Genomic DNA, 26,470 nt, shown 5'->3' on the forward strand with positions numbered 1-26,470 from the left:
TTTCTGTCATGTTATTAAAACGAGACCAATTGCTATTAACTAAGATAAGCAGTAGCAATAACTGCTACATTATAATAATGTAAGCCAGCTTGAACCACTGAAAGTACTAACAGTAAAGGTATAAGAGCTACTACTAGTGAAGAGATGCTAAATGAAACATGCAAGTAACAGAGTAGAACATAACCGTTTACGCAGGGGTTTTCAACCTTTTTTTTTAGTAAGTGTACCCCCAGTGGCCGGACATGGAGCGAGGGTGGGGGGGAGCTGGTGTGTGGTGGGACACAGAGTGGGTGGGGGGGAGCACGTGGTTGGATGCAGAGTGGCAGCAGAGCAGGCTAGTGGATGGCGGTGGCACAGAGGAGCACCACTGCCCTCACCCTGCCCTGGCCCTCCTCCTGGGAGGCGGCAGCGCACCACCCCCACCTGCCCACAAGTACCTCCTAGGGCTTTCCTAAGTACGCCAGGTTGACAACCCCTGAGTTAATGGTTTCATGAGATATTGTAATACAAGGTCCTCCTTTGTCCTTTGCACTCTTCCCTCTATCCCACTTCTGTGCATGATGTTTTATAGACTACCAACATAGAACTTAGCACTTATACTGAAAACACAAGTTAAATTTCACAGCCTGCTGTGTATATAGTTTCAGCACTTGTGCAATGCGAAACAGCACAGAAAATAATTATTTTCATGTTCAGACCAAGACACAAAAACAAGGCTTTGCATATACATCTTTGACACTTATCAACTGCTGTTGTATGACCTCCCAGTGCTGCAGTATTGATTTTGCTGATAACTACTTTTATTACATGATGTAATGAAGACATACATACCACACAATAAAGTTGCTTTCCCTCCCCGCAAGAAGGCCACAATCCAGAACAGGAGATTGACAGGAAATAGTCAGATGACTGCTACAACTTGTGAGAAATATGTGAGCCTGTCCATCAACAATGACCTGGTAAATTACCTCAAATGCCCCCCAAAAGTATTAAAAAAAAAAAAAAATACAAGTCATTACTTGAAGCATGGAGCAAGATGCCTATAAGAATCTGTAGTAGGATATATAACGTTTCATCTTTATGTAACTAGTACTGGTTTAACTGGGGTTTTGTTGATTAACAATTAAGAAACTTAAGAGTTTTCTCCAGGGAACAATCCAAGAAATTGAGATCAACTCCCCAGGAATTAAGGACAATCACAAACTTTGCATGCAAATATTTTTTCCCCTTCTTTGCTAACAAAGACAAGGCAACGAGTAAATGTACAGGCAACTTTGAAAAGAAAACTTTCCAGTCCAGAGCCAAGGTTCCCAAACTTTTTCTTACTGCATACCCCCCTTCCAGATTTATCAGCTGCCTGTGTATCCCTACTAGCATATGTTTTATATTTTAACCCCTTAAATGCCATTTATTATTATAAAGAAAATGAAAGCTGCCATTACACAATTTCTCCCATGTACCTCTCAGAGATGTCTTGCATACCACCAGGGGTACGCGTACCATAGTTTGGGAAACTTGCACTAGAGGAAGGTGCTCAGATACTACTGAGGTAGGCACAATGTGTGAACCTTTACAGAATGGAAGCAGCATTATCAGTTGATTATTTAGAGAGCCATGTGAAATGTGTCTATTTACTCAAACTCCTAGAACAGGCTTCCATATCACATCACTACAACTGAAGCCTTATTAACAGATTAATCCAAGTGAGTATTTGGTACCAAGGACTGCTCATTCAGTATTTGTGTTTTGGACAAAAAATATTTTAGTCTCCAAAATGATTAGTATCACACTGGCCATGAATACTTTAAAATTCTCAAATCTTACTATAATTGAACATGCTAAGATTTTTAAAAAAGATTAAAAAAAATGCATTTAATCATTCTATTTTATTACAATTATGGTATCTACTGCACAGGCTTACTATTACTGAGGGAGTTGGACCATTTATTTTTAAGCGCACAAATTTTCTAAGGCTATTAGACTGGCCTTGTAACAATAACATATGGCATCAGAATGCAACACTGAGCACTGATATGATTCAAGGAACCTATTTGGTAATCAAGTCACTAATGCTCACAGAATAACAGAATGTCTGAGTAAAACAGGGCTTTTAAAATTCTTCAGTGCCAGAAAAGCTATATTCAAAAGAAGATCACTTTCATGAGACAAACTTACTAACCAAAGTAGTTTGTTATGGTTCCAAGTATTAACAATTTTTGCAAAGCTGGCTACTTTGACCTGGACTTGGACATACCTTAGCCAGCTGTTCATTCAAAACGTATCTACTGTGCATCACTTCTTTAACTAGTGCTCACATTCTTTTATATGACAGGTCTGGATGTACCTTAGTCATCCTTTCACCAGATATTATGTTTGTTAACTAGTCTCACTTGGCCATTAAATATCAAATAAGAAGTTAATTGTAAGTCAAAAATTACAAACCGTGTATATTGCGGCAATGGCAATCAAAGAACTGCTGCCCGTAAACCTTACCACACATTTCAAACTTCTACGAAGGCAACATTTTCAACGATGGGACTCTTTTTTTTTTTTTTTTAAACATAGTATTAAGCATGTAAATCAAACTACTGTAGATACAATAGTGAACTAACATTTAGAATCACGATAAGGTGTTACATTACTGAAACATTAAAGGTGCTTTCTTTCACTGAATCAGATTATTGTTGAGTATTTGACAATATTAAAAAAACACTCTTAGTACCTGTAGTTTAACTGGTTGAGTTGCAGACATTTCTCTTATGGGAAAAATTAGCACTCAGGCATATTAAGCCCTGCACCTGCCTAAAGTATTATTTAAACTGTGTCTATATAAAAAAAGGTACCATAATGGTTTTCCAGGTATGCAGCAAATCTGGTAGTTTAAACAGTATTTCAAAACTGTCTTAGTATAACAAACACCTCTGTCATGGAGTTCTCTGTCATCTGGCCCATGGCACAAAAGGTTGAGCACCACTGGCCATAGCCAAAACTTTATTACATTTCTGCTGAACTGCAGGGCTCTATTTTCAAGAGTCTGAAGCTATAGGCTATAATTCAGAGCTCTGGGAAGATTTCTGCAGCTGTGAAATGGGTTATTATATAGAATAATACTTCAATAGTTGAAGAAGTTCTGTACATTAGAATCATTATATTAGTGTGTCAAAAGATTATCACTACTCAAAGAAGTAATGCACCTAATTAAAGTTCCATCCACTGCAAAGAAAATAGCTGAACAAAGAGCAGAAGTGTTGGTGCAGCATTATCTGAGAAGAGGGGCATTTACATTTTAAACAGCCCCAGCCTTTTCTAAAGGAGTGAATCCCTATTCCCAAGTAGTTCCAATGGAAAGTTCTAATGACTGGTAATAAGGCCTGAGATTCTCTTTATGCATATCTCTGAAATCTCTGAGCATCCCTTTCTGATGTCCCAGATATTTCAGGACTCTGAATAAGCTTCCTTGGCTCTCTTTTCCCTTTATCAGCTCCCCATAATTACTTCAAAGTTCTGCCTCAGTTTCCTTTTCAACAGCTGTGAGGTTCTTATTTCCTTCCTTATCCACACAGCAACTTGTTTCCTCTTTACTTGGTATCAGGCATCCTGTTTTCACAGGTCCACCTGTCATACCATCTGCTCTCTCCCACATGAATCATTACCAGGGACTCAGGTTTTCTGCTCACCATAGAAAAACACAGATTTTCTTTTAAAAGACGTGGAAAACAGTGGGTTTCCCCTTGCAGGCTGGCAGATTTCCAGCCTGCAAGGGTCTGGGGGAAGCAGGAGACGGGGTGTCATGGGCATGTGTGCATGTACACACCTGTACGTGGCCAGCAGTACAGCCAGGCAGTGGTGGAGGGCAACTCCCTCAGCTGCCTGCAGGTAAGTCTATGGGGTGGGAGGGTATGGGGGGCGGGCAGATTGAGGCCCCCCCAGTGATGGGGGGAGTGAAGCAGGGTTGGTGACAGGATCTGGGGCTGCTGTCCAGTAGGGGTGGTGTGAGGGACCCAGGGCTTGAGGCTGGGGTGAGAATATGCAGCTGCAGGACCCGGTTTGGGGAGTGGGAGGGAGCCACGGGTGTCTTAAATAGGGGGCAGCAGGGGGCTGGCTCCCTGCTGCTGTGCAGACTCCTGAGGACAGGGGCATAGAGGGGCATGTGCCTCACCCAGTATCGTACGCAGGGTGAGAGCAGGATGCATATTTGTGGGCTGGGGGCTCCCTGTCCTGTTGCTCAGCATGGGAGAAAAGAAGACCCTCCCCCTCATTGCTGCCAGGTGCTTCTTGCTACGGCCACCCGGAGCCTGTACCTGGGCTGCCCTGCCACTCCTCTCCACTGCTGTCACTGCCATCTCCAGGCCACCCAGTAGGGCAACAGTGGCAGCGCAGAGGAGAGGCAGGACAGCCCAGGCGCAGGATCCGGGAGGCTGCAGCAAGAAGCACCAGGCAGCAGCAAGGGGGAGGAGCCACTTTTCCCCCGTGCTGAGCAGCAGCTTCTGCCTGGCTGCTGCTGCTGGCTGCCACTGCTCAGCATGGGCAGGCAATGTACAGCATATGTGGGGCAGACTGGGACCATGTGCAAGGGTTCCGGCTGGTTGGAGTTGGTCCGCTCTGCCGTGCGAGTCTGGTGCAGGCATGGTGTGGGCTGGGGTTGGGGCTGTGCGCATGGGTCCCTGTCAGTACTGTGGGACTGGGCCAGTAGTGGCAGCAGTTGGAAGGAGCTGCTGCCACCTGGGCTGCCTAGAAAGGCAGGCCAGCTATGGAGCCGCCCCAGCCCCACTGCATGCCCATGGAGTGGCAGGATGCCCCACGGGATGGATGGTACCTGGGCCAGGCGGAACCAAGGGTACTGCCATGGCTGGACAAAATCTCTTCAAGGGCCAGGTGTGGCCTGTAGGCCATATTTTGTCTACCCCCACTTTGAAGCCTTAGCTTCTCTGAACTCTACTTTTCCTATCCCCAGAAGTCATATTACTTGAGTAAAAGGTGCAAAGTACAGTGTTATACAGATAAACTCTCAGAACCAAATCTTACAACTCACTTAACCAATTACACTGAAAAATTCTTAAGTAAATGATTTATATGTCATTTCTAATTGACTATGAAGTGTTTATTTTCAAGGACAATACTTATTAAAATAGCTAGAGGCAGCTTCATTGTCAACTGTAATGTCTTATCCCAGAACAACAGAAGTCAACCATCAAACAATTTACTTTATTTCCTTCCATAATCTGGTAGTAATAACCCCAAAATTGTTTGCAGATTTCTCTGTGGAACACTGAAGAAAAAAATAAGCACAGAGCTACCCTTCAGATGATTTTCAAGAACTTACTCAACTGCATCTAGACCAATAACTCTTCTTGATTAGTTCAGTCCCCAAAGCAGCATTAACTAGCAAGCTTAAAAGCTACAAGCCTTTAATGGTGAAGCTTACTCACAGGCTTTTTATAGATGTTTGCAGAAAATCCTCATATACTTTAATAGGATGATTTTTTTCTGATTCTAAAGACAATATCACATAGCTATTACTAAGTGCTTGCAATGCCTTGTTTTGAGAGAGAAACAGTTTCATAATATAAATGAGAATAGTGGGTTCTTTTTGTTTCCCAGAAGAAAATAAAATAATTGTCTATTAATATTGGAAAGCCTATTCATAGCATAAAAGGTAGTGAAGATATTTTTTAAAATTCAGTGAGTTCATCCCAAACTATTTGCCCTGTTTCTGAATTGCAACTTTTTCCTGAGGACGCTCAACCAGGCAACCATGACCCTCCAGCAGGTCTCAGCTTGCAAATTGTAAAGCATAAGACTGGGAGACCCGAGTCACAGCGTTAGACCTGGCACAGACTTCCTGTGTGACCCTAAGTAAGTCACTTAATCTCAATGCCTTGGTTTTCTCATTTGCAAAACTTGGAATACTTACCTCCCCAGCAAGAATGTAACGAGATGTAACTGACACTTGGGCTTCCTTAAGTGGAAAGGGCTATAAAAATGCAGAAGTAAAACCCTGAAATCAGCAAGATTCTTTCTTTTAAAAAGCATACCCAAAAAGTATTTGCATAAAAGCTTGTTACATTCCTCTGCAACTCTACTTTCTGCCTCTGAGGGCCTGTCTTACTGCATGACTTCGGAGAGCTTTGAACATATGATTTCTGGAAATCTCTCTTGCTGTTGCCGTTAAAAGCAAGCCACTGCATTCAAATACTGAAAGGTTTGTCAAGTAAAATGCACACCACTAAATTATACAAAAATTGCTTCCGGTGGCAGCTCAGTCTTAGCAAATGGGAGAGCTGTTGGCCATTCAGAAAGTTTAACGTAGTTAAGGATTACTGCAGGATCGTGAGGCATAAAGTACAGGGCTCTTAGAGATTAATGGGGATGAAAGAACTGTTTAGACTAGGGGTGGGTAAATATTGGTTTACTCCAGCTCACCAACTAACTGGATCTGGCCTGCAGGGGGTACCTACCAACTGACTGTATCCAGCCTGCGACTGTCTCCACAATGCTCCACACAGGGCTGAGCCCCACGCGGCGAAGCCAGCGCTGTGCTCCTGCCTGCGCCTCCTGGCCCCAGCCAGCACGCACAGCTTCTGGTGGGGCTGCCCCTGGTGCAGCTCCAGCTGCCCAGTTGCTGCTTGGCTCCCCTCGCCTCCAGTGGTGGCTTCTCCTCCTGTTCTGGCTCAGCATGATGAGCAGCCACCTGTGGACAGCCACGTTGGTGGAAGGTGGCCAGGAACTGGGGCCAGAGCCCTGTGTGTGGGGCAGGAGCCATCTGGAGAAACCTTCCTCCCCAACCAGAGTAGCGCAGCAGGGACAGGAGGAGGCCGAGATCTTGGGGCAATGACAATGCAGGCCGAGGCCTGGGGCAGAGCCATAATCTGCTCCCCGCACATCCCTGCCCATGGAATCTGTGCCCATGGCAGGGGCGTGCGGGCAGCAAATTGCGGGTCTGCCCTGGGCCCCAGCCCTGCACTGTCACCACCCCACAATCCCATCTCATGATCCCAGCTTCGCTTGCCCAGCCTCCTGTGATCCTAGCCTCATTCCCAAACACCACTCCCCGCCTGTGGCCCCATCCCACATAGGGAGTTTTGGCAAGTTTTGTTGGGGAAGGGTGGGGGGCGTGGAGGAGGAGGTGCCGACCTAGCTTTCAACAGCTCATCAAAACTCTGTATGTCGCCCACAGACCCACCCCTGATATAGACCTTGGCCCCACAGGCTGGATGAGTGGTACAAGGCCTATCCAAAGGCTGGATTGATGAGGTTGGTGCCTGGATTGGGTCCTACCACTGCCCAGATTTTGCCTGGCACTGCCTAGACTACCCTACGGGGCCATACTATTTGGCCTGCAGGGCTCACGACAGGTATGGAAATTTGGCAGCAGGGGAGTGGCAATTAACAGTGCCATGATACCCTTGCTGCCAAATTTTCCTTCCCATAAGGAGCTCTGTGGGCCGGGTGATAAAGTTCCGTAGGTCAGATCTGGTCCAGAAGCTGAGCACCCTTGATTTAGACATGAACACCAGAGTTGCCTCAAACCTCTGTCTGTCTGAGATGTGCCTACAACAACATAAAAGTTAGCGTTTAAGTCCTCCTACTTTTTCTCAACAGTTGGGAGCCAAAGGCTCCCCCAGGCCATACAACGCACAGGTTTTCACTGTGCACCCCTCCGCTGCCCTGTTATCCACATTACTGAACTGACATAGTTTAGGTATAGTTGCTAGCAGGCTTTCAACGGAGGCTGACTCTACAACTGGACCACTGTTCCTACATTATCCATAGGAAACTGTGTCCACTCTACTGCAGACAACTTCCTTATGCTTAGAATTTATTTACCATTAATTGTAACAATGGCATTGTTTTATGCTATTATGGAAAAAGATGTGACAGTTGGAAAAGAGTCCTGCATAAAATGATGTGGCTTCCCTACATATCATACTTCATGTTGCAACTAAAGGTTTCAAATTTTCAGAAACACTGATTCAGCAATTTATCCACAGGGAATGTTATGACGAGGGAGGATTCCCCACAAAACAAAATAAGGGTTAAACCAGGGGTGTCCAACCTTTTTGAATGTGAGGCCAGATCACGAACTTTTTATCGCCCAGTGGGCTGGCGAGCCATATTCAAAGACCTCACAGGAAGTGGTATCACATCAGGAAGTGATGTCACGTGACCTTTGACACCAATGAAGTTGCAGGAAGTGACAATGAAATGGGTCTGGAAATGTGGCTTAAAATCCAAAATAAAAACATTATAAAAGCAAGAATGAAATAATACTGAACACTTGACTAAAATAAACACTTTCGCTTCTACTCACTTCTCAATGAATGAAAGAAGCAGAATGCAAGTGGACAGATCAAATGTGAAAAAGATATCAGCCAGAGTGGAAACTAATCAAAGCAACAAAATATGGGCATTTTTTAGAATAATCTAGATCAGTGCTTCTCAAAGTGGTGGTCTGCGGACTGGTGCTGGTCCGCGAGCCACCAGTTGCCAGTCCGCAGCGTGTTGCCAGGAAAGAAAGAAATATATTTTCAGAAGACTAACACTGATATGTCACAGCGCCACAGTTCGTACGTTCCAACACTCCAGGTGACGTCACGTCGTGCGAGGTGAGGAAAGAGAAAGAAACAGCTGGTCGTGCATTTGTGTAGTGCTGTTACACGCCGTTGCTGCCACCGGCTGAACCAGGCACCGATCCCTGGCCCACTGGAAAAAAAATTGCCGGTCCGCCACATCAGATAGTTTGAGAAGCACTGGCCCAGATTATTTATACGCAGGGTGACCATATATCCTGGACTGGCTGAGACAGTCCCAGATTTTATAGGCTGTCTCAGTGTCCCAGCCACTGGAGAAAATTTAAGCAAAAGCACCAGATTGGTGGGAATCTGGGAGCTGGGGGGTTGGGGCTGTGTGTGTGTGTGCATGTGTGCATGCATGTGCATGTGCTTCCAAGCACATGTGTTGCAGCAGACAGCCAAAGCAGCTATTGGGATGTGCTGAGAAGCATGGTACTTTTGTCACTGGAGCAAGGGCTGTGGGCTGGGGTGGGGACTGGGGTGCTGGCCAGGCTGGGGATGCTGCCTGTGCTTTGTCTGCCCTGCTCTGACTCATGGCTCTGGCCCCTTTCAGGCACCTGCTGCTGCATCCTGGCTGCGTGCTGCTGGGCTAAGTCAAAGTCAGCCGCATTGCAGCGCCATGTGGAGAGCCCAGTCTGGCCTGGCCACATCCTGCCCTAAGCGAAGAGGGGAGTGTGAGGCTGGGGCTGGCTGCCCTTGTCCAGCAGAGACTCATGGCCAGGATGCAGCTGCAGGTGTTAGGATGGGGACAGGGCCAGGGCCAGAGGTGTGAGTCAGACAGAACCCATGCAGAGCCCCCAGTCTGGCCAGCGCCCCAGTCTGCAGCCCTGGCTGTGGTGAGAAAGGCACTGTGCTCCTGACAGCTGTTCTGGCTCTGCTCACTGCCACACACTTCAGCGTGCATGCATATGTGTATGTGCATGCGTGTGTGCATGTGTGCCTTCCCTTGTATCTCTCCATCCTGGATGTCCCGGTCTGAGGGACAAATGCAGCCTCTGGGCCGGACTCCTCCCGTCTCCCGCCCAGCCCAGCTCTGGCAACTGCGTGCCCCACAGCCCCAGCCTGTCCCCGAGGAGCCCCCGGCACCGCGCAGGAACTTACCCCATACCCCCCTCCACTCCAAATGCGGGCAGGGCACGGGCCATGCTGCAGCTCCCCTGGCTGCATGCTGGCGACAAGGGGCAGAGCCAGAGAGGAAGTTGCACACGTTGTCCCCAGCTCGTCCAATCAGGCGCAGCTGGGGCAGTCCCGTGCTGCGCAGCCCTCAGGGCAGCAGCGGCAGGACCCGGCTCACTGATGAGCCTGGCCTTGCGGGGGTAAGCAGCCCGCCCCCCACCAGCTGGGGCCTGTAGGCTGGCTCTGCCTGCCTTGCCGCTGGCCTGCCGCCACCGTGGAGCGCAGAGCAGGCGCCAGGACTCCTCACCTGTCCTGAGTGAGGGACCTCGGGCCAAAGAAAATGGCTTGGCAGGCACATGGCAGCCCGCAGGCCATATGTTGGACAACCACGATCCAAATACTGACTAAATCAAGCCTTTCTTGTTAGGTCTTTGAAATTTGTCACTTTTAAGAATGAAAAATTGTTACAAATTCTTTATCCTGCAAAATGTGCAATATTACTTCTACACTGGAACTTAAATACAATTCTGAACTTGACCAGCAGATGATGTTTTCATCTTACACTCTATTAAAAAGTTACTGTCATTGGTCACATTAGAAAGAAGACTGTTAAATTTTCCAGCTAAACTCATTTGTTTTTAAGTGGAAAGTGACAAGAAGATGGCCTCTCTGACATCAATAATAATATGGACCACACATACCTGAATGAATATACACTGAAAATCTATCAAAGACAAAAATACCCAATTACCTGTGAGTGCACACTTCTCACAAGATAACCACTCTCACTCCAATCTCTCAGTCCTAATCCTCAAAGGAAATTTACAAAACACCTTCAGCAGACAAGTCTATGAACTTCAATTCATACATCTACTGGATACAACAAATCATGGACTAAATATAGATATCGGATTTATGGCACATTATTACCTGCCTGTCATCTAATAACCATAGGTAACCTATTTTCATTTTATAAGTGACATTTTAACACCTTCTCCCCCTCTTCCCCCCACCCCAGCTACCTATTCATACCTATTGTCTCCCATTCCCTTTGAAACTTACTGCCACACATTTGCATTTTTACACACCTGCATTTTGCATTTTGGCTTCAATTCTACCCAGGAAAGCAAACAAAACACCAAAAGACTTTCCCTATGTCTGAAGAAGGGCATTTGTGCCTGAAAGATTGCAAAGAACAATTTTTCCAACTACTTAGTTGGTCTAATAAAAGATATCGCATCTACCCACAGAACCTTGTCTGCCTATGGATCACACAGACATTTGCAAAATCCAAAGACCAGACCATGCTGAATTGCTCTTTTTCCTTTAAAAACATTCTGAAATGTACTGAAGCAAGGGACACCTCTCATTTGCTGCACATCTGAGGTCCTGGGATTTGGCTGTAAAAAGGGTAGGAGTGCTGCATGCATGGCGTGGGATGGGGGAGACTGGCACTGGTGAGGGAGCCTGGCACACACCCGAGACCAGTCACACGCATCTCTGGACATGCAACATATGGTGCATGAGGTTGGAGCCAGGATGCATGCTGCAAGCAACATGCAGACTGGTCCAGGGAGCACACTGCAAACGGCACCTGCACCGGATCAGTCCTGTGCTCTGGATCTGCCCCATCCGGCCCACAGACTGGCTCTGAACCCTTCATCTGACCTGTGGGGCCAAATGAATTTGATACTTCTGTCTGAAAACAACTACCAGTGAAGTCTTACTATACACCATATTCTTCACCTACAACACACACCTTTTCTTTTTTTTCTTAAACAGCTTCTGGAAACTGGAGTGTGCATTACATGCAAGGATATACGGTAATAGCTGTTTCTGCCACTTAAGCTTTGGTTGGGTGAAAACCAATGTAAAGTCTGCAAACAATTCACTGAGCAGAACAATAAGCAGGCTCAAATCCATAGCTGCTCCCACTCAGTTACTGACTACAATATCTTTTTTTCTTCATTCTGCCTTTGAAAGACAGGGTACGCATTTTATTCTGGGCAGTGTTTTATGTGAGAAAATAAAATGTCACAAAGCGCACATGTTGTTTAGTATCACCGCTGAAATTTAACTCTCCTCTTTTTTCCAGATTTTAACTGCATTCTTAATTTGAAACCAACATAGTTATACACATTTTATTATTATTAGTTGCATGAGAAGTCAGTCACTGTGTTTCTTCAATGGGACAAGTACTGACCATCTGGAGCAGACATACTTAGTTTCCCCCCCCCCAAATTTTCCACTTCTTTTACTACGAAAAGGAATTATTAATCTTTTCAGAATTCTGCTCCTGAATTTGGACAAGGGAAATGTATTTAGATAAAAATGAAAGAGTTAGTTCAAAGGAGTCTCATCTAAATGGAAAGAGATTTAAAATGTAATCTTAATTTTAAAAAATGTGAATACCAGAACTAATGTCACCATTAAAGAACCCAAATACCAAGTTTTGTGCCAATATATTTCCTTTCAGTAAGCAAAGCATCCACATTTAGCAATTTTATATTCAAAATAATTGTATACTATTGTTCTAAATTACTGCTACATGATTTTTAGGCACAAGACTTAATAACTATCAACTCTAAAAAATCAAATGATTCTTATGTACTGGGAAATAATTTTTTTTTTATGTTACACTTTTTTCCATGTCCCTTAAGACTGATTGATACAAAAATTATTGCAACCAGAAAATTACAATTTAATGTAACACAGCAATATGCAAGACAGTAACCTGGATACACACTTGGATACTTAAGGGTAGCAGTTGTACTAACTGAAGCAACCTCAGAGGTTGGTGGGTGGGGTGTCAAGCAGTTTTACCATGCAGGCTGCAGCTTTCCATCTGTGTTGCCCAGAGTTGTAAGCAGAACACCAGCTCAGTTCCTATGCTTTAACCAATTCAGCGGTGATTGTTTAGAGCTCTGATCCCATATCTTGTACTTTTTCTTGAACTACTTCTCAGTGGCAGAAATTTTATCTGTGGACTAATATGACAGTGTGGGGGTTTTTTTGCAGATGTTACATAAAACTTTTTTCTGTAAGGTCTGCAAGGAGGAAGTGTCCTCCTGAACATAATCATCTGAGCTTTTCTCTATGCATGTCACACGTTCCAAAAGCTTGCTTCTGCAGGCTCTTCCAGAATACATGTGGAGAGCGAGAAAAGACGAGTGAGGAGCACAGTTAATCCACATCCTCTCAAGCAGAATCTTGGCTGAAGTCAGTGGAGTTCAGCTCAGGCATAAAGTCTGCCCGCTAACTTAAATGACTTGCAAAACTGGGGCAATATCATGCAAGCTTGGTTCAGAATATCATGTCAATTTTCAATACAGCCTGACACAAAATGGAACATTTTTTTCTTGCTACGCTCTCATCAACTTCAGGCTTAATGCTTACATTAATAATAAACATCTTGCATTTTTGTAACTACTTTATATTACACATCTCAAAGCAATTCACAATCGGAGTATTAGCAGAAGATGAAAATTATCCCTGCTTCCTTTTTACAGGCAGGAAATCAAGGTAGAGAAGGATAGGCAATTTGTCAGAAGTCTGCCATAGGTACTCCTAGCATTCAGTTCTGGTTTCTAATAACTGGTGAAGTCTTATTCCTATCTGTCTTCCAAGAATGGTTCCACTGGCACCTTGCAATAATTGTAAAAGCAAAACTGTGCCCAAATAATACTTTCTGTTTGGAAACCAGATGGCATTACCAATGAAAACTTAGAAATTGATACTGCATATCAACTTCCACATACTATGCAGACACCCATAAACAGTATTTTAATTAGAGGTCCAATGATATATTGGTGCCATATTGGATCAGCACTGAGAAAAGGAAAATTAAGATTATCAGTAATCAGCTTTTTTTGGCCGGTGTAGCTGATAATGTCACTGATAAATGCAGCGTGCTTGCGAGCAACTGCAGCATCCACACGGCCAGGAATGCAGCCCGGCAGCTTGGACAGGAGCATCTTGTTAGTAAGTCTCTGAGGGGGAAAGGGCGTGTGGGAGGGAAGGGCTCTTGCAGGGGGCGGCAGATCAAGACCCCCATGCTGAGGGAGGGAGTGGGGCAGGGGTGGGCACTGCCCAGCCAAGGCAGTGAATGTGACCCTGCTGGGAGCAGGATGGTGCTGTGGGCGGCTTGTCCAGGGGACGCAAGGGGGCGGAGGCAGGAATGGGGTGGCTCCCCACAGCTGCATGCACCCCTGAGGAAGGCATAGGGGGCATGTGCCCCCCTGCATTTGTGCATGGGGTGAGGGCAGGCTGCATGCTCAGGGCTAGGGGCTGTGCAGGCTTCTTCCTGGCAGGGGGGCTGGGCCAGGGCTGCCTTCGGAGCGGGAGGGGGCAGGGCAGGCAGCAGTGAAGCTGGGAGAAGTGACTATGATGAATTCTGGGGTGGCTATAGCCCACCTGGTAGCCACTGCTTCCAGCGCTGCCACCAGACACCCTGCCTCCAGCCACTCTTGAGTGCAGCCCCAGTCCAGCCCCCCCTGCTGGGAAGAGGCCAGTACAGGCCCTGCGTGACAGCCAGAACCAAAAAGATTAATAAGCAATAAATATGTGCTTCTTGAAGACATTTGGAACTTTTGTCTACTATAAAGCTTGTAAGCTTGTAAACTGCAAATGTACTGTACTGGCTACTGGGGATGACCTAGTCGGCGACCTAGTGATCGATGGGAAGCTGGGTGACAGCGACCACGAGCTGATCACCTTCACCATCCGCTGAAAAGCTGGCAAGTCAGTCAGCAACACGGAAGTCCTTGACTTCAGGAAAGCCGACTTTGACAAGCTCAGGAGGCTTGTCAGTGAGGCCCTAAGGGACCATGACCACAGGGAAAGGGGAGTTCAAGAGTGGTTGCTCCTCAAGGGAGTGATACTCAATGCACAAACTAAGTCTATTCCATCTCGGAGGAAAGGCAGCAGGAGGGCACAGCAGTCCCCCTGGCTCTCCAGGGACCTAGCAGACCTCCTGAGGCTAAAAAGAAAGGCCTACAAAGGATGGGAGTTACCTCCAAGGAGGATTATTCTGCACTGGTCCAGTCCTGTAGGGAGCATACCAGGAAAGCCAAGACTGCAACTGAACTCCAAATAGCTTTGAGCATCAAGGACAATAAAAAGTCCTTTTTCAGATATGTGGGGAGCCGGAGGAAAAGCAGGGGCAACACTGGACCCCTGCTGAACCAGATGGGGCAACTGACAACTGATGCCCAGGAAAAAGCCAACCTATTAAATAGGTACTTTGTGTCGGTCTTTCATCAGTCCCATGGGACGCCCATGCCCGCTACGGGACAGGGAAGTCCGGGTGAGGGTGATCCCCTGCCCTCCATTAATGCTGACTTCGTGAAGGAACATCTTGAGAAGCTGGATACCTTCAAGTCAGCTGGCCCTGACAATCTTCACCCCAGGGTACTCAAGGAGCTGGCGAGCATCACAGCCCAGCCTCTAGCACGGATCTTTGAAAACTCCTGGCGCTCTGGTGTAGTGCCCGAAGACTGGAAGAAGGCCAATGTGGTGCCTATCTTCAAGAAAGGGAGGAAAGTGGATCCGGCTAACTATAGGCCCATTAGCCTGACTTCTATCCCGGGGAAGATCTTAGAAAAGTTTATTAAAGAGGCCATCCTTAATGGACTGGCCGACGCCAACATCTTAAGGGATAGCCAGCACAGGTTTGTTGCAGGTAGGTCTTGCCTGACCAATCTCATTTCCTTCTACGACCAGGTGACCTATCACCTGGACAAGGGAGAAGAGATTGATGTCATATATCTTGACTTCAAAAAAGCCTTTGATTGGGTTTCCCATGATCACCTCTTGGTGAAACTGGCCAGTTGTCGCCTCGGGTCCACCACGATCCACTGGCTGGAAAATTGGCTCCGGGGTCGGACCCAGAGGGTAGTAATTGATGGAAGTCACTCATCATGGTGTCCTGTGACCAGTGGGGTCCCCCAAGGCTCTGTCCTTGGACCCAGACTGTTCAACATCTTCATTAATGATGTGGACACTGGAGTCAGAAGCGGACTGGCCAAGTTTGCCGATGACACCAAACATTGGGGCAAAGCATCCACACCTGAAGACAGGCGGGTGATCCAGGCTGACCTGGACAGGCTCAGCAAGTGGGCAGATGAGAATCTGATGGTGTTCAACGCCGATAAATGCAAGGTTCTCCACCTTGGGAAGAAAAACCCGCAGCATCCTTATAGGCTCGGCAGTGCTATGTTGGCTAGCACTACACAAGAAAGAGACTTGGAGGTCATCATTGACCACAAGATGAACATGAGCCTGCAGTGCGATGCTGCAGCTAGTAAAGCGACCAAAACGCTGGCTTGCATCCATAGATGCTTCTCAAGCAAATCCTGGGACGTCATTCTCCCCTTGTACTCGGCCTTAGTGAGGTCGCAGCTGGAGTACTGCGTCCAGTTTTGGGCTCCACAATTCAAAAAGGATGTGGAGAAGCTTGAGAGAGTCCAGAGAAGAGCCATGCGCATGATCAGAGGTCAGGGAAGCAGACCCTATGATGAGAGGCTAAGAGCCCTGGGGCTCTTTAGCCTGCAAAAGTGCAGGCTCAGGGGCGATTTGATGGCCACCTATAAGTTTATTAGGGGTGACCACCAGTATCTGGGGGAACATTTGTTCACCAGAGCGCCCCAAGGGATGATGACTAGGTCGAATGGTCATAAACTACTACAAGACCGTTTCAGGCTGGACAAAAGGAAGAATTTCTTTACTGTCCGAGCCCCCACGGTCTGGAACAGCCTGCCACCGGAGGTGGTTGAAGCGCCTACATTGAACACCTTCAAGAGCAAACTGGATGCTTATCTTGCTGGGATCCTATGACCCCAGCTGACTTCCTGCCCTTTGGGCAGGGGGCTGGACTCGATGGTCTTCCAAGGTCCCTTCCAGCCTTAATGTCTATGAAATGTAACTTGTAACTGTTTGTGAAACTGACACGAGCTATAGCTTTGTCTTTGGCCTCAAAGACAAAGCTATAGCTGTAAGATTAGCTGACCTAATGGTTTTTAGCTCAGAGTTTAGCCTTGATGATGATAAAAACTGGATTCAACCACCTGGCCTACCCAGCACATTCCAGGAAAGCACATCTCAAAAAAGCATAGTCAGAGAGATCTAAAGGGGTTGGTTTAGGCGGAGTAATGTTAATTTCAAACCTGAAGATGCTGAGTTGTAATTTGCTTATTTGATAAACCCAAGTTTGGGTAGTAACCTTTTATAATAATTTTTAACACCTTTTAATCCCATAGGGTAACAGCTATAGGGCAAGATTGTGAGTGGCTCTAAAGCCAACAGATTAGCATAAGACTAGGTATAAAAAGCACGTGCATCAGGTGACCAGCAGGAAGGAGGGAACAGGACGGTAATTACTTTTCCAAGACCGGACCCAGACTCCTGGTGTGAGTGAGGATCGGATCCTGATCAAGGGACCTTCCCCACTAATCCCTCCGACAGCGTCGATCGGGGATGTCCGACTTCACTGGAATCACCTGGCGCGCACCTGCCATTGAGGGACTATCGATAAGCTGCCAACCCATGTCTGTCTATCCGTTGTTTTAAACAGCCCAGGGACTGATACCCTTGCAGTGCCCAGCCGGCCTGTGACAGATTGATCTATCTATCCATTGTTATTATCTGTTGTTATTATTTACTATTAGCTCTTTAATACTGCAATATCTGCTTATCGCATTTATCTTTCTGTTAACTGTTGTGTGTGTATAAGCTATAAATAAATTTGCCATTCCTTTACTCCCAACTCTGCCTCCTCAATCCTGAACCAAACAGCCTAGTGGCTAAATTGATATACTCACAGTACCCAGCTGGCCTGTGACAGCCCTGGCCCTGAGCCCACAGAGGGCAGCCCCAAATGCAGGGGGGCAAGGGGGGGGAGGCGGCGGCACATGCCCCCATGCCTCCCCCAGAGGTGCGTACAGTTGCAGGGAGCTGCGCGTGTGCCCGCGGCTCCATCCCACTTGCAACGGGGTCGCATTCACCACTCTGGCTGGGCAGTGCCTGCTTCTGCCCCACTCCCCCCCCCCCCCCATGCCCCTTCTCCCACCACAGATTTACTGGCAGGGAACTACTCTCCAAGCTGCCCAGCTGCATATTGGCTGTCGGATTGGTATTGGCCAATATGGCCGGTTAATAATTGGCCGCTAGTATCGGCCAAAAAAAAAAATCTTTATCGGTGCACACCTAATTTTAATGACACCATAAGAGTTTTTAGAACAAAATGACATGAAAGATTTTTCTCTCTGTTGAAAAAAGGCTCGCTTTTGTACCTAGTTTACATGTTAATAAATCAATGGGATAACCACAGGCCTTTTTTAAAGCAGTAGCTCACACTGACTCATTTAAAAGATTTTTAAACAAGTTATTTAAATAATTTCAGCACTCTTCTAAACAGGTTCTGTACCATGACAGACAGGATGCCCCTGTCACAGAAGCTGCACAGTGGAGTCAAGTTTCAGGAGACAGCCAGGGAGTGCTGCTTTTTCCACTTCCTAACCTACTTCTTATCAGGTGTAGCTAGGAGCACAAGATACAGAGATTACCAAGTGATTCAATTCTGCGATATTCAGCTTCAGCTCTTTAAAAGGATCCCATTTTTCAGAGCATATACAGACAAAACTTTCTGAAAAGTCTCATCCTATGAAAATATCTGAAATTGGACACAAGATCACCATGTACTTTGGAAAATTAAGATCCAGTTACTTTCCAAGAGGAAAAAAGGTATAACCTGTAAGAACAACAACAACAACCCCCCCCCCCCAAAAAAAACAAACCAAAAAAGACTTTAAGATCACCTTATTATAACTCATGAAATGTTCCATGGGAAGGGAGAAAAATCCTAAATATTAGAACTGATAGCCAGGCACCTGGATTTGGACCTCAGGCTGTCACGGATAATTGCAGTTCTTCCCGCTTAAGTGGATTTACTATTTCTAAAGGTCAAGCTGAAAGTACAGATGACCTTGCTAACAAGAAGCAGTTAATGTTTTTAGAAGTATGAAGCAAGAGAAGTAAACCATCACTAATGAGACATAACAGTATTGTCTCCTTCACTAATTGCAAAGGACAGTCAGTTTTGGTTGACATTTCATTTGAAAAATGTATTTTATACAAAAGTGTTTTTACCTAATTTTTAATATGATTCCTAAAGTATCTAGACTGCCAAAACACCTGCATGTCACACAACATTAAATCATATTCATTTGTTTGAATGTGGAGGGTGTCATTAATAAACTGATCAACAAAGTTTTCTACACAGAAAAAGGGACAGAAAGGCACAGCAGAGAGACAAATGAAATGGTGTGGAATCAGGAGCCATTTATCAAACGTTACCACAAACAACATTTCAGAGCCATTCTACAAGGAGAAAAGAAAAGAGACAAGATGGATGTAAAAGCAGAAACATTCCAAGCTCAAACATTCACTATAGCAAGGCACATTAATAACAGCCTGATGATCAACACAACACTGGTAGCTTCCTTAAGCTATAGAAGACATGTGAACACCGCAAGCTGTCAGAGGCACAAGAAGAATATTTCTAGGGTCTCCCTCATTATAGGTTTAAAAAAAAACTGCCCGAACCAAACACAGTTCACCGTTTCACAAATCAACATCTCCTGTTACATTCATGCATGAACCCCCTCTCACATGCTGCAAGGTGCATGCATCAGCTGGGCTGCAGAACACACGCAGTAATGGGACTGGCCACCAGAGGACACTGTGGTGCCTGCTGAGAAGCTCTCACCATCCACCACTTCCTGCTGAATTTGCTTTAGAAGAGCAAGCAAGCTGTAACAGCAGGAAAAGCAAGTTAATGTAGCAGGATGTAAAGCCAATGAGACCAATATTGGCGATAGACCCTTAACCAGGAACGAGTGAGGCCCCATATCCCCCTTCACCCACCAGGTCAGTCCCACGTGCCCCAGACATCATAGCATCTCTACAGATCTCCAAAGTGCACCTCCAGTTACACTTCCATTTAGCCATCCAGATCTTCTACTCAGACTTTATCCACAAAAAACTCAGCTGTCCTTAGCTTCCTTGGACAATGCCCATCTAGCCCCAATATGCTCTACAGAAAACAGCTGTTTTGACCTTCTTCTAGATCAGTCTGCTTGCTTCCCCCAGGCACTGACCTGTCCCTTTCCCTTTTCCCCATCATATGCAGGCTCTCCACACTGAGCTCAAAAACTAGATGCCATTCAAGCTCTGAGTCACCTTCATCTTCCAGCTAGAGATCTCACAAACCCTACTGCTCCAACTCCTTTGAACCAGCATTTGCTTGCTCCCCAAAAATCCTACAGAGTCCACTCACCTGCTACACTTTGTGCAGCCCCATATTCTGCCTCTCCATACGCTGAGGTAGGATAGGTGAAATAAGACACATTGGGCCTGAAGACCTCAATGTAAATATGCCAATGATTTGCAAGAGAGGCACATATGGAGCTGCACAAAAATTGGCCGTTATTATCTTTCTGAAATGTGGATATTTCTTTCTTCGCTTGGATACACTGAATGTTATGGGAATCATAATTGGAACAGTACCAGCCAAGAATAAATACGTTATGATCCTATTAGTAAAGAAACTATGAAAGGTTGGCTTCTGCTTGAAATCAGTCGAACAATTCCATATTTCCAAATTAAGTGTATTATGGTTTTGCGGAGAGAAAGCCATTTCTTTTTCTCTCTAGGTTCCAGTAAAGCCTGTTCTTTATATAGTTCAGTTGACTGCTGTGAAATGCGAAAAATTATTTTCTGGAACCAAATATTATGCATGACATTTTCTCTTTTTTAATATCTATCTTCATAATATTAAGGAAGGAAATCAGTGGCTTACAGAGTAAGGAAACATAGCATTTTAAAATGAAGACATACTGTACATTATATTTCTCTACTGCTGCAATATTTGGCCCAGACTGCCATGCTTGGACAGATCTTATTGGGTAATAAAAATAAAACAAGATAAAAATCTTATTCTGAAACACAGGACTTTCAGTCTCCTATATCTGATGCCAACAGACTCATCTAGAAGCATGGAGGAGCTCTTTGCTTAACTATGTGAAACAAGAGAAGGATGCACCTTACCAGACAGCCAAATTACTGTATTCATTTGAAACCAAGACACGGTTTTTCCTCCTGTTCAATACGAGGAAAAAGAAACCTCATCATAGGATTCAATTATGGCTCAGGGCAGGTGGCTGCTGCAGCTTTGGCTGTGGCTCCAGCCTGGACCCAGAGGAGACTGCGAGGTGTGAGGAGATTGTGGGCAGGAGAAATGCAGAATGGGGAAGGGAAGGAAATGTGGGGGAAATCATCCAGTTTGGGGTAGGGGGAGTACAGGGAAGACTGTACAGAAGCAGGGGAGCCTCTACTCCCTGGCCCTGCTCCATGCCTGAAGACAGAGATGCCATATAGATCAAGCAGTTGTGGGGGGCGGGGGAGGGAGGAGGAGGCACAGCAAGCACCAGGGGAAGCAAGTGGAAGGAGGTGAATTTACAATGGATTTTTGCTCCCCTGATATTTGCTTTTGGCAAAATACCTGACACAAAAAAGGGAAATGCAAGCGCCCACCCAATTCTGCCTGAGGTATATGGAATGATTTCACTGGGATATGAACTAGACCTTCATGGATTACAAAGGGAAAACTATTAAAGTGACCACATGCACACAGTAAGCAAATCAAAAAAAAGAAAAGAAAAGAAAACTTCTTATTTTCCTCTGCCTAACTGCAACAATAGCAATGTTTGTTACTCAAGTTGGCAAAAATGTTAACAATAAAAGGAATTTCATGTTGACAACATCTGTTCAAGAAACAGATCAGAGCTGGACAAACCCTGTTCTCAACGTTACAGAATGTGATGCATTTTTAAGACTTACATTTGTTGAAGAAACTGCTTTGCCTGCTTTGCTGTACAGTCACACCGCATGGAGCAGAAATGTAACAATGTGTCTGCAGTGCCCACCTTAAGTTCGTATATCGACAGCCACTCCCGTTGACTGGTAGCGAGATGTAGCCTGTAGGTGAAGATACAAAATTGTGAAGCTACTTTTATCTTTCATAAAGCCTTAAACTGCTCATTTTTGTTGAAGACATAATTATCTGGGTGGATCTCCACTTTTTGGGTGGGTCCTTCTCTCATTTACTTGTTGCTGTGACAAAGTATTTAGCAGAATTCAGATCTGTTGGAATCTGACACGGCCATGCTGTAAGTGATTCTGTTAGGGCCTTGAACTAAGACCTCTAAACATCAACCATACACCTCAGTGCCCACACCACCCCAGCCTCCAGTTGGGAGGGTGGGCAGAAATAGAATAAGGATGAGTATCATAGAAGACATGCTAATGAAATTTAAAATGATCAGCAGAGGATTTCTAACACAGTGGAAAACTACCATACAAAAGAGGAGGAATACTCTCCAACTATCAAGTATTACTGGACATTATTGACAGTAAATACATCACAGAAAACTGTGCTCTGTGAAGAAAATCCAGATAAAATCAGCCCTCCCCAAAACCATAATTCTAATGCCCACACAATGTGTTAATGAGGGCTACAACAGGGTTTACAAAAAGGCTGCCTTTGATGCGGTCAGTTTAGAGGAAGTATAGCAGGATGAATGTCATACATAAAGGGGAGCAGGACCCCTCAGCTTTGGGTGAGTTTACACATTCCCAATTGCTTATAGCTGAAGTGGCCAGAAGCACTTCCCTCAGATACAATGACAGTCCTTCTCTTATCCTAATCTAGTCAATCACTCAAGACTGCAATGTGCCTTACACAGCATTATATCTTAAGGACCAATACAGATGATGCAGATACAGCAGTTATTTTATTAGTGCAGCATGTCATACTAATGCTCCAGGGAAGTGCATTTGTTTCCTCAGTGACTTTTAGATGCAACTGAAGGTCATGATATTGATCTTTAAAGCAGTATATTGTTTAGCACTTAGGTACAGCAGAATCAGCCTGGCCTCCAGAAGACTAACACTGCACTTGACTGCATCTTACCTGCTTTCATGCCCAGTCCCTAAATTTAAATATATGGGTGTTGAGGCCACCGATCTGTCAAAGGAATGCACCTGACTTACTGCTCATGTAGTCCCAGCTGACCTTCAGGAGACTTGTACAAGCTTTGTTTGCCTTGGCTTAAGCTATTGCTTTAAGTAACTGAATGAGGGTATATTTCCATTTACTGCCTTGCATAGTGTTTCTTTAAATGTGAGCTGAGTCATGAGGCATTGCTCACCTTTATTTTCTCACTAATGAACATACACTGAAAATAGTATGTAGTTTTATAACAAAATGACCGCTACTCTTAAAAAAATATATCAATCTGTAGTTACCCACAAACTATATACCAAGAAAAAACACACATATTTCTGCATCCTCATAAAGGAACTGGATTCTTAGATTGAACATACAATTATAGAAAGTTAGGGTTGGAAGGGACATCAGGCCATCCAGTTGAACCCTGTGCTCAAAGCAGGACCAGCCCCAAGTAGATCATCCCAAGCAAAGACTTTGCCTACCCAGATCTTAAAAATCTCCAAGGATGGAGATTCCACAGTCTCTCTGGGTAGCCTGTTCCAGTGCTTGACTACTCTCCTCACAAGAGAATTTTTCCTAATATCTATCCTAAACTTCCCTTCCTGCAACTTGAGACCATTGCTCCTTGTGCTGTCATCTGCCACCATTGAGAACAATCCAGCCTCATCTTTCTTGTAACCCCTTCAGGTAGTTGAAGGCTGCTATTAAATCCCTCCTCAGGCATCTTTTCTCCAGGCTAAACAAGCCAAGTTGCCTCAGCCTGTCATAAGTCACGTGCCCCAGCTCCCGCAGCATTTTCATTGCCCTCTGCAGGACTCTTTCCAATTTGTCCACATCCTTTCTGTAGTGGGAGGCCCAAAACTGGACACAGTACTCCAGATATGGCCTCACCGGTGCTGAATCGAGGGGAACAATTACTGTGCTCACTGGCAATGATACTACTAAGGCAGTCCAGTATGCTATTAGCCTTCTTTCCAAAAAGGGCACACTGTTGGCTCGTATTCAGCCTATTTTCCATTGTAAACTCCAGGTCCTTTTCTGAAGAGCTGATGCTTAGCCAGTCAGTCCCCAGCTTGTACCAGCACAGGGATCATTCAAGCTTAAGTGCAGGACTTTGCCCTTGTCCTTATTAAGCTTCATGAGATTTCTCTTGGCCCCATTCCTCCAATTTCTTGAGGTCTCTCAGAATCCTAACCCTACACTGCAGTGTATCTATTACTCCATCTAGCTTAGTGTCATCTGAAAAGTTACTAAGATTGTGTACTCCATCCCATCTTCCAGGTTGTTGAGGAGGATATTGAACAAAACCGGCCCCAGAACTGACCCCTGGGACACTTCAATTAATACTGGCTGCTAAGCAGACATCAAGCCACTGAATGCTACTCCTTAAGCCTGATGATCCAGCCAGTTTTCTATCCACCTTACAGTCCATTCACCCAACCTGTACTTCCTTAGCTTGCTTGCAAGAATGTTTTGGGAGACCATATCAAAAGCCTTGCTAAAGTCAAAGTATATCCTGTCCATTGCTCTTCCCACATCCACAGAGCCAGTCATCTCCTCATAGAAGGCAATTAGGTTGGTTAGGCATGATTTGTCCTTGGTGAATCCATGCTGGCTGTTCCTCATTACCTTCTCCTCCACTAAGTATTTAGAAATGGATTCCTTGAGGACCTGCTCCATGATTTTTCTGGGGATTAAAGTGAGGTTGACCAGTCTGTAGTTTCTTGGATCCTTCTTCTTCCCTTTCTTCAAGATTGGCACTGTACTTGCACTTTTCCAATTATCTAGGCCTTCTCTCGATTGCAGAAGTTTTCAAAGATAACAGCCAGTGGCTCTGTAATCACATCAGCCATCTCCCTTAGCATTCTTGGGTGCACTGGATCCATCTCATGGACTTGTACACATCCAGCTTTTCTAAATAGTCCCTAACCTGTTCTTTTGCCACTGCCGGTTGCTCACCTCCTCCCCAAACTATGCTGCCAGGTGCAGTAGTCTGGGAGTTGATTTTGCCCTTGAAAACTGAGGTGAAAAAGGCATTGAGTATATCAGCCTTTTCTACATCATCTGTCACTAATTGCCTCTCCCATTCAACAAGGAACCTACACTTTCCTTATCTGTCTTTTGTTGCTGACACATTTGTAGAAACTCTTCTTGTTACCTTTCACCAGGAAAAAATCCCTTGCTAGCTGCAACTCCAGCTGTGCTTTGACCTTTCTGATTTTATTCCTGCATGCCTAAGTAATCCTCTTATACTCTTCCCTGGTCATTTGTCGAAGCTTCCTCTACTTGTAAGCTTCCTTTTTGTGTTTTAGCTCACTAAAGTGATCCCTGCTAATCCAAGCTGGTTTTCTGCCATACCTGCCTGTCTTCATGAGCATTGGGATGGTTTGTTCCTGCACCCTCAAGTAAGGTTCCTTTAAAATACAATGTGCTCTCCTGGACTCCTTTTCCCCTTTGATTGGCCTCCCAGGGGATCCTACCCATCTGTTCCCCAAGTCAAAGCCTGAGTTTCTGGAGCCCAGGGTCATTACCCTGCTGCTCTCCTTCTTTCCTTTCCTCAGCCTCCTGAACTCAAATAATCTCGTGGCCACTGCTGCCCAAGTTCCCTCCCACCATACTACACTCCCCACCAATTCTTCTGTTTGTGAGTAGCACTTCCCCGATCTGCTGGCAACACTCCTTCTAATGGAGTCCAGTATGCTGATAGACTTCTTCATAATGTCTCCTGCTTGATTTAAAAAATTAAGGAATAACAAAATGTGGAACTTCCAATACTGATGTAATGATCCATTTTTCAAAGACAGTGATGAAGTCTCCTAAGCAAATGACAATATATATGACCACCCTGAGTCCTGCATCTGTCATAGACATTAAAATATATTCCCAAAGCATTATTTTAAATAAAATATGTTTACTTATTTCTATTTTCATCTATGGGACGTTAATTGCTAAATATCCTATTATGAAAATATTTTAAGATCCTATAAACTTTCAAAAAATAAGCTGGTTTCTAAAGAAGTATTAAAGGAAATAAAAATAGAAAAATATCACCTTATTCTTAAATATCTGATCAAATTTGATGAGGTTTGACACATTTCAAACGTAGTTCAAACTATGTTATAAAATACATACAGGATATGTAGACTACTATTCAAACCTTGAAGACATTAGGTTCCAATTTTCTACTAATTTAATTATGTAGGCTGGTGATCTAAAGTAGAACACTATATGCCTTATAAAGGGATCTATCCAAATTGACATGGTAGATGGGCAATTCATGGGCAGATGGCAGCTCTGGCCACCATTTTCACCATTTTTTTTCACTCCCCTCCCCTTCGCTTGGCTGAAGGTCCACAGCTGATTGGCTAAAGGGGTCACAGTAGGTCCACCCCTTGCCGCTGAGTGGCCAAGAAGGCTGCCCTTCATGCAGCCCTGCCCCTCAGGGATGGGGCTGCACAAAAGGCCGCCCTCTCAGGCAATCAGCAATGGAGGGAGCAGCCACCATCTTGGCTGCTCTCCTTTGTGCCGGTGGCTTCTACCCCTGCACCCAGCGGGGTGTGAAGCCAGGCCAAAGCAGCCGCTACCTTACATTAGGGTGCAGCATTTTATTTTTAGTAAGTTTTTCCCCCCAGCGATTACACGCGAAATTGTGGAAACTGCCATTTTTCACAATTCCCATGAAAACTGCGAAATCATGTTTACAGTAGGTTCCTAG

At 45.1% G+C, this 26,470-nt stretch overlaps 1 protein-coding gene across 2 annotated transcripts in view; it reads right to left on the reverse strand.

The window, feature by feature from the left end:
• Positions 1 to 26,470, reverse strand: part of MRPS5 (mitochondrial ribosomal protein S5) — a 123,464-nt gene that overhangs the window by 86,878 nt on the left and 10,116 nt on the right. For both annotated transcript variants that reach the window (XM_019480110.2, XM_014598213.3), the window contains exon 2: positions 21,585 to 21,722. In XM_019480110.2, the coding sequence (XP_019335655.1) occupies positions 21,585 to 21,722 (138 nt within the window). The remainder of the gene's footprint in view (positions 1 to 21,584; positions 21,723 to 26,470) is intronic.

Source organism: Alligator mississippiensis, chromosome 1, assembly GCF_030867095.1.
Source record: "Alligator mississippiensis isolate rAllMis1 chromosome 1, rAllMis1, whole genome shotgun sequence".
Lineage (NCBI taxonomy): Eukaryota > Metazoa > Chordata > Crocodylia > Alligatoridae > Alligator > Alligator mississippiensis.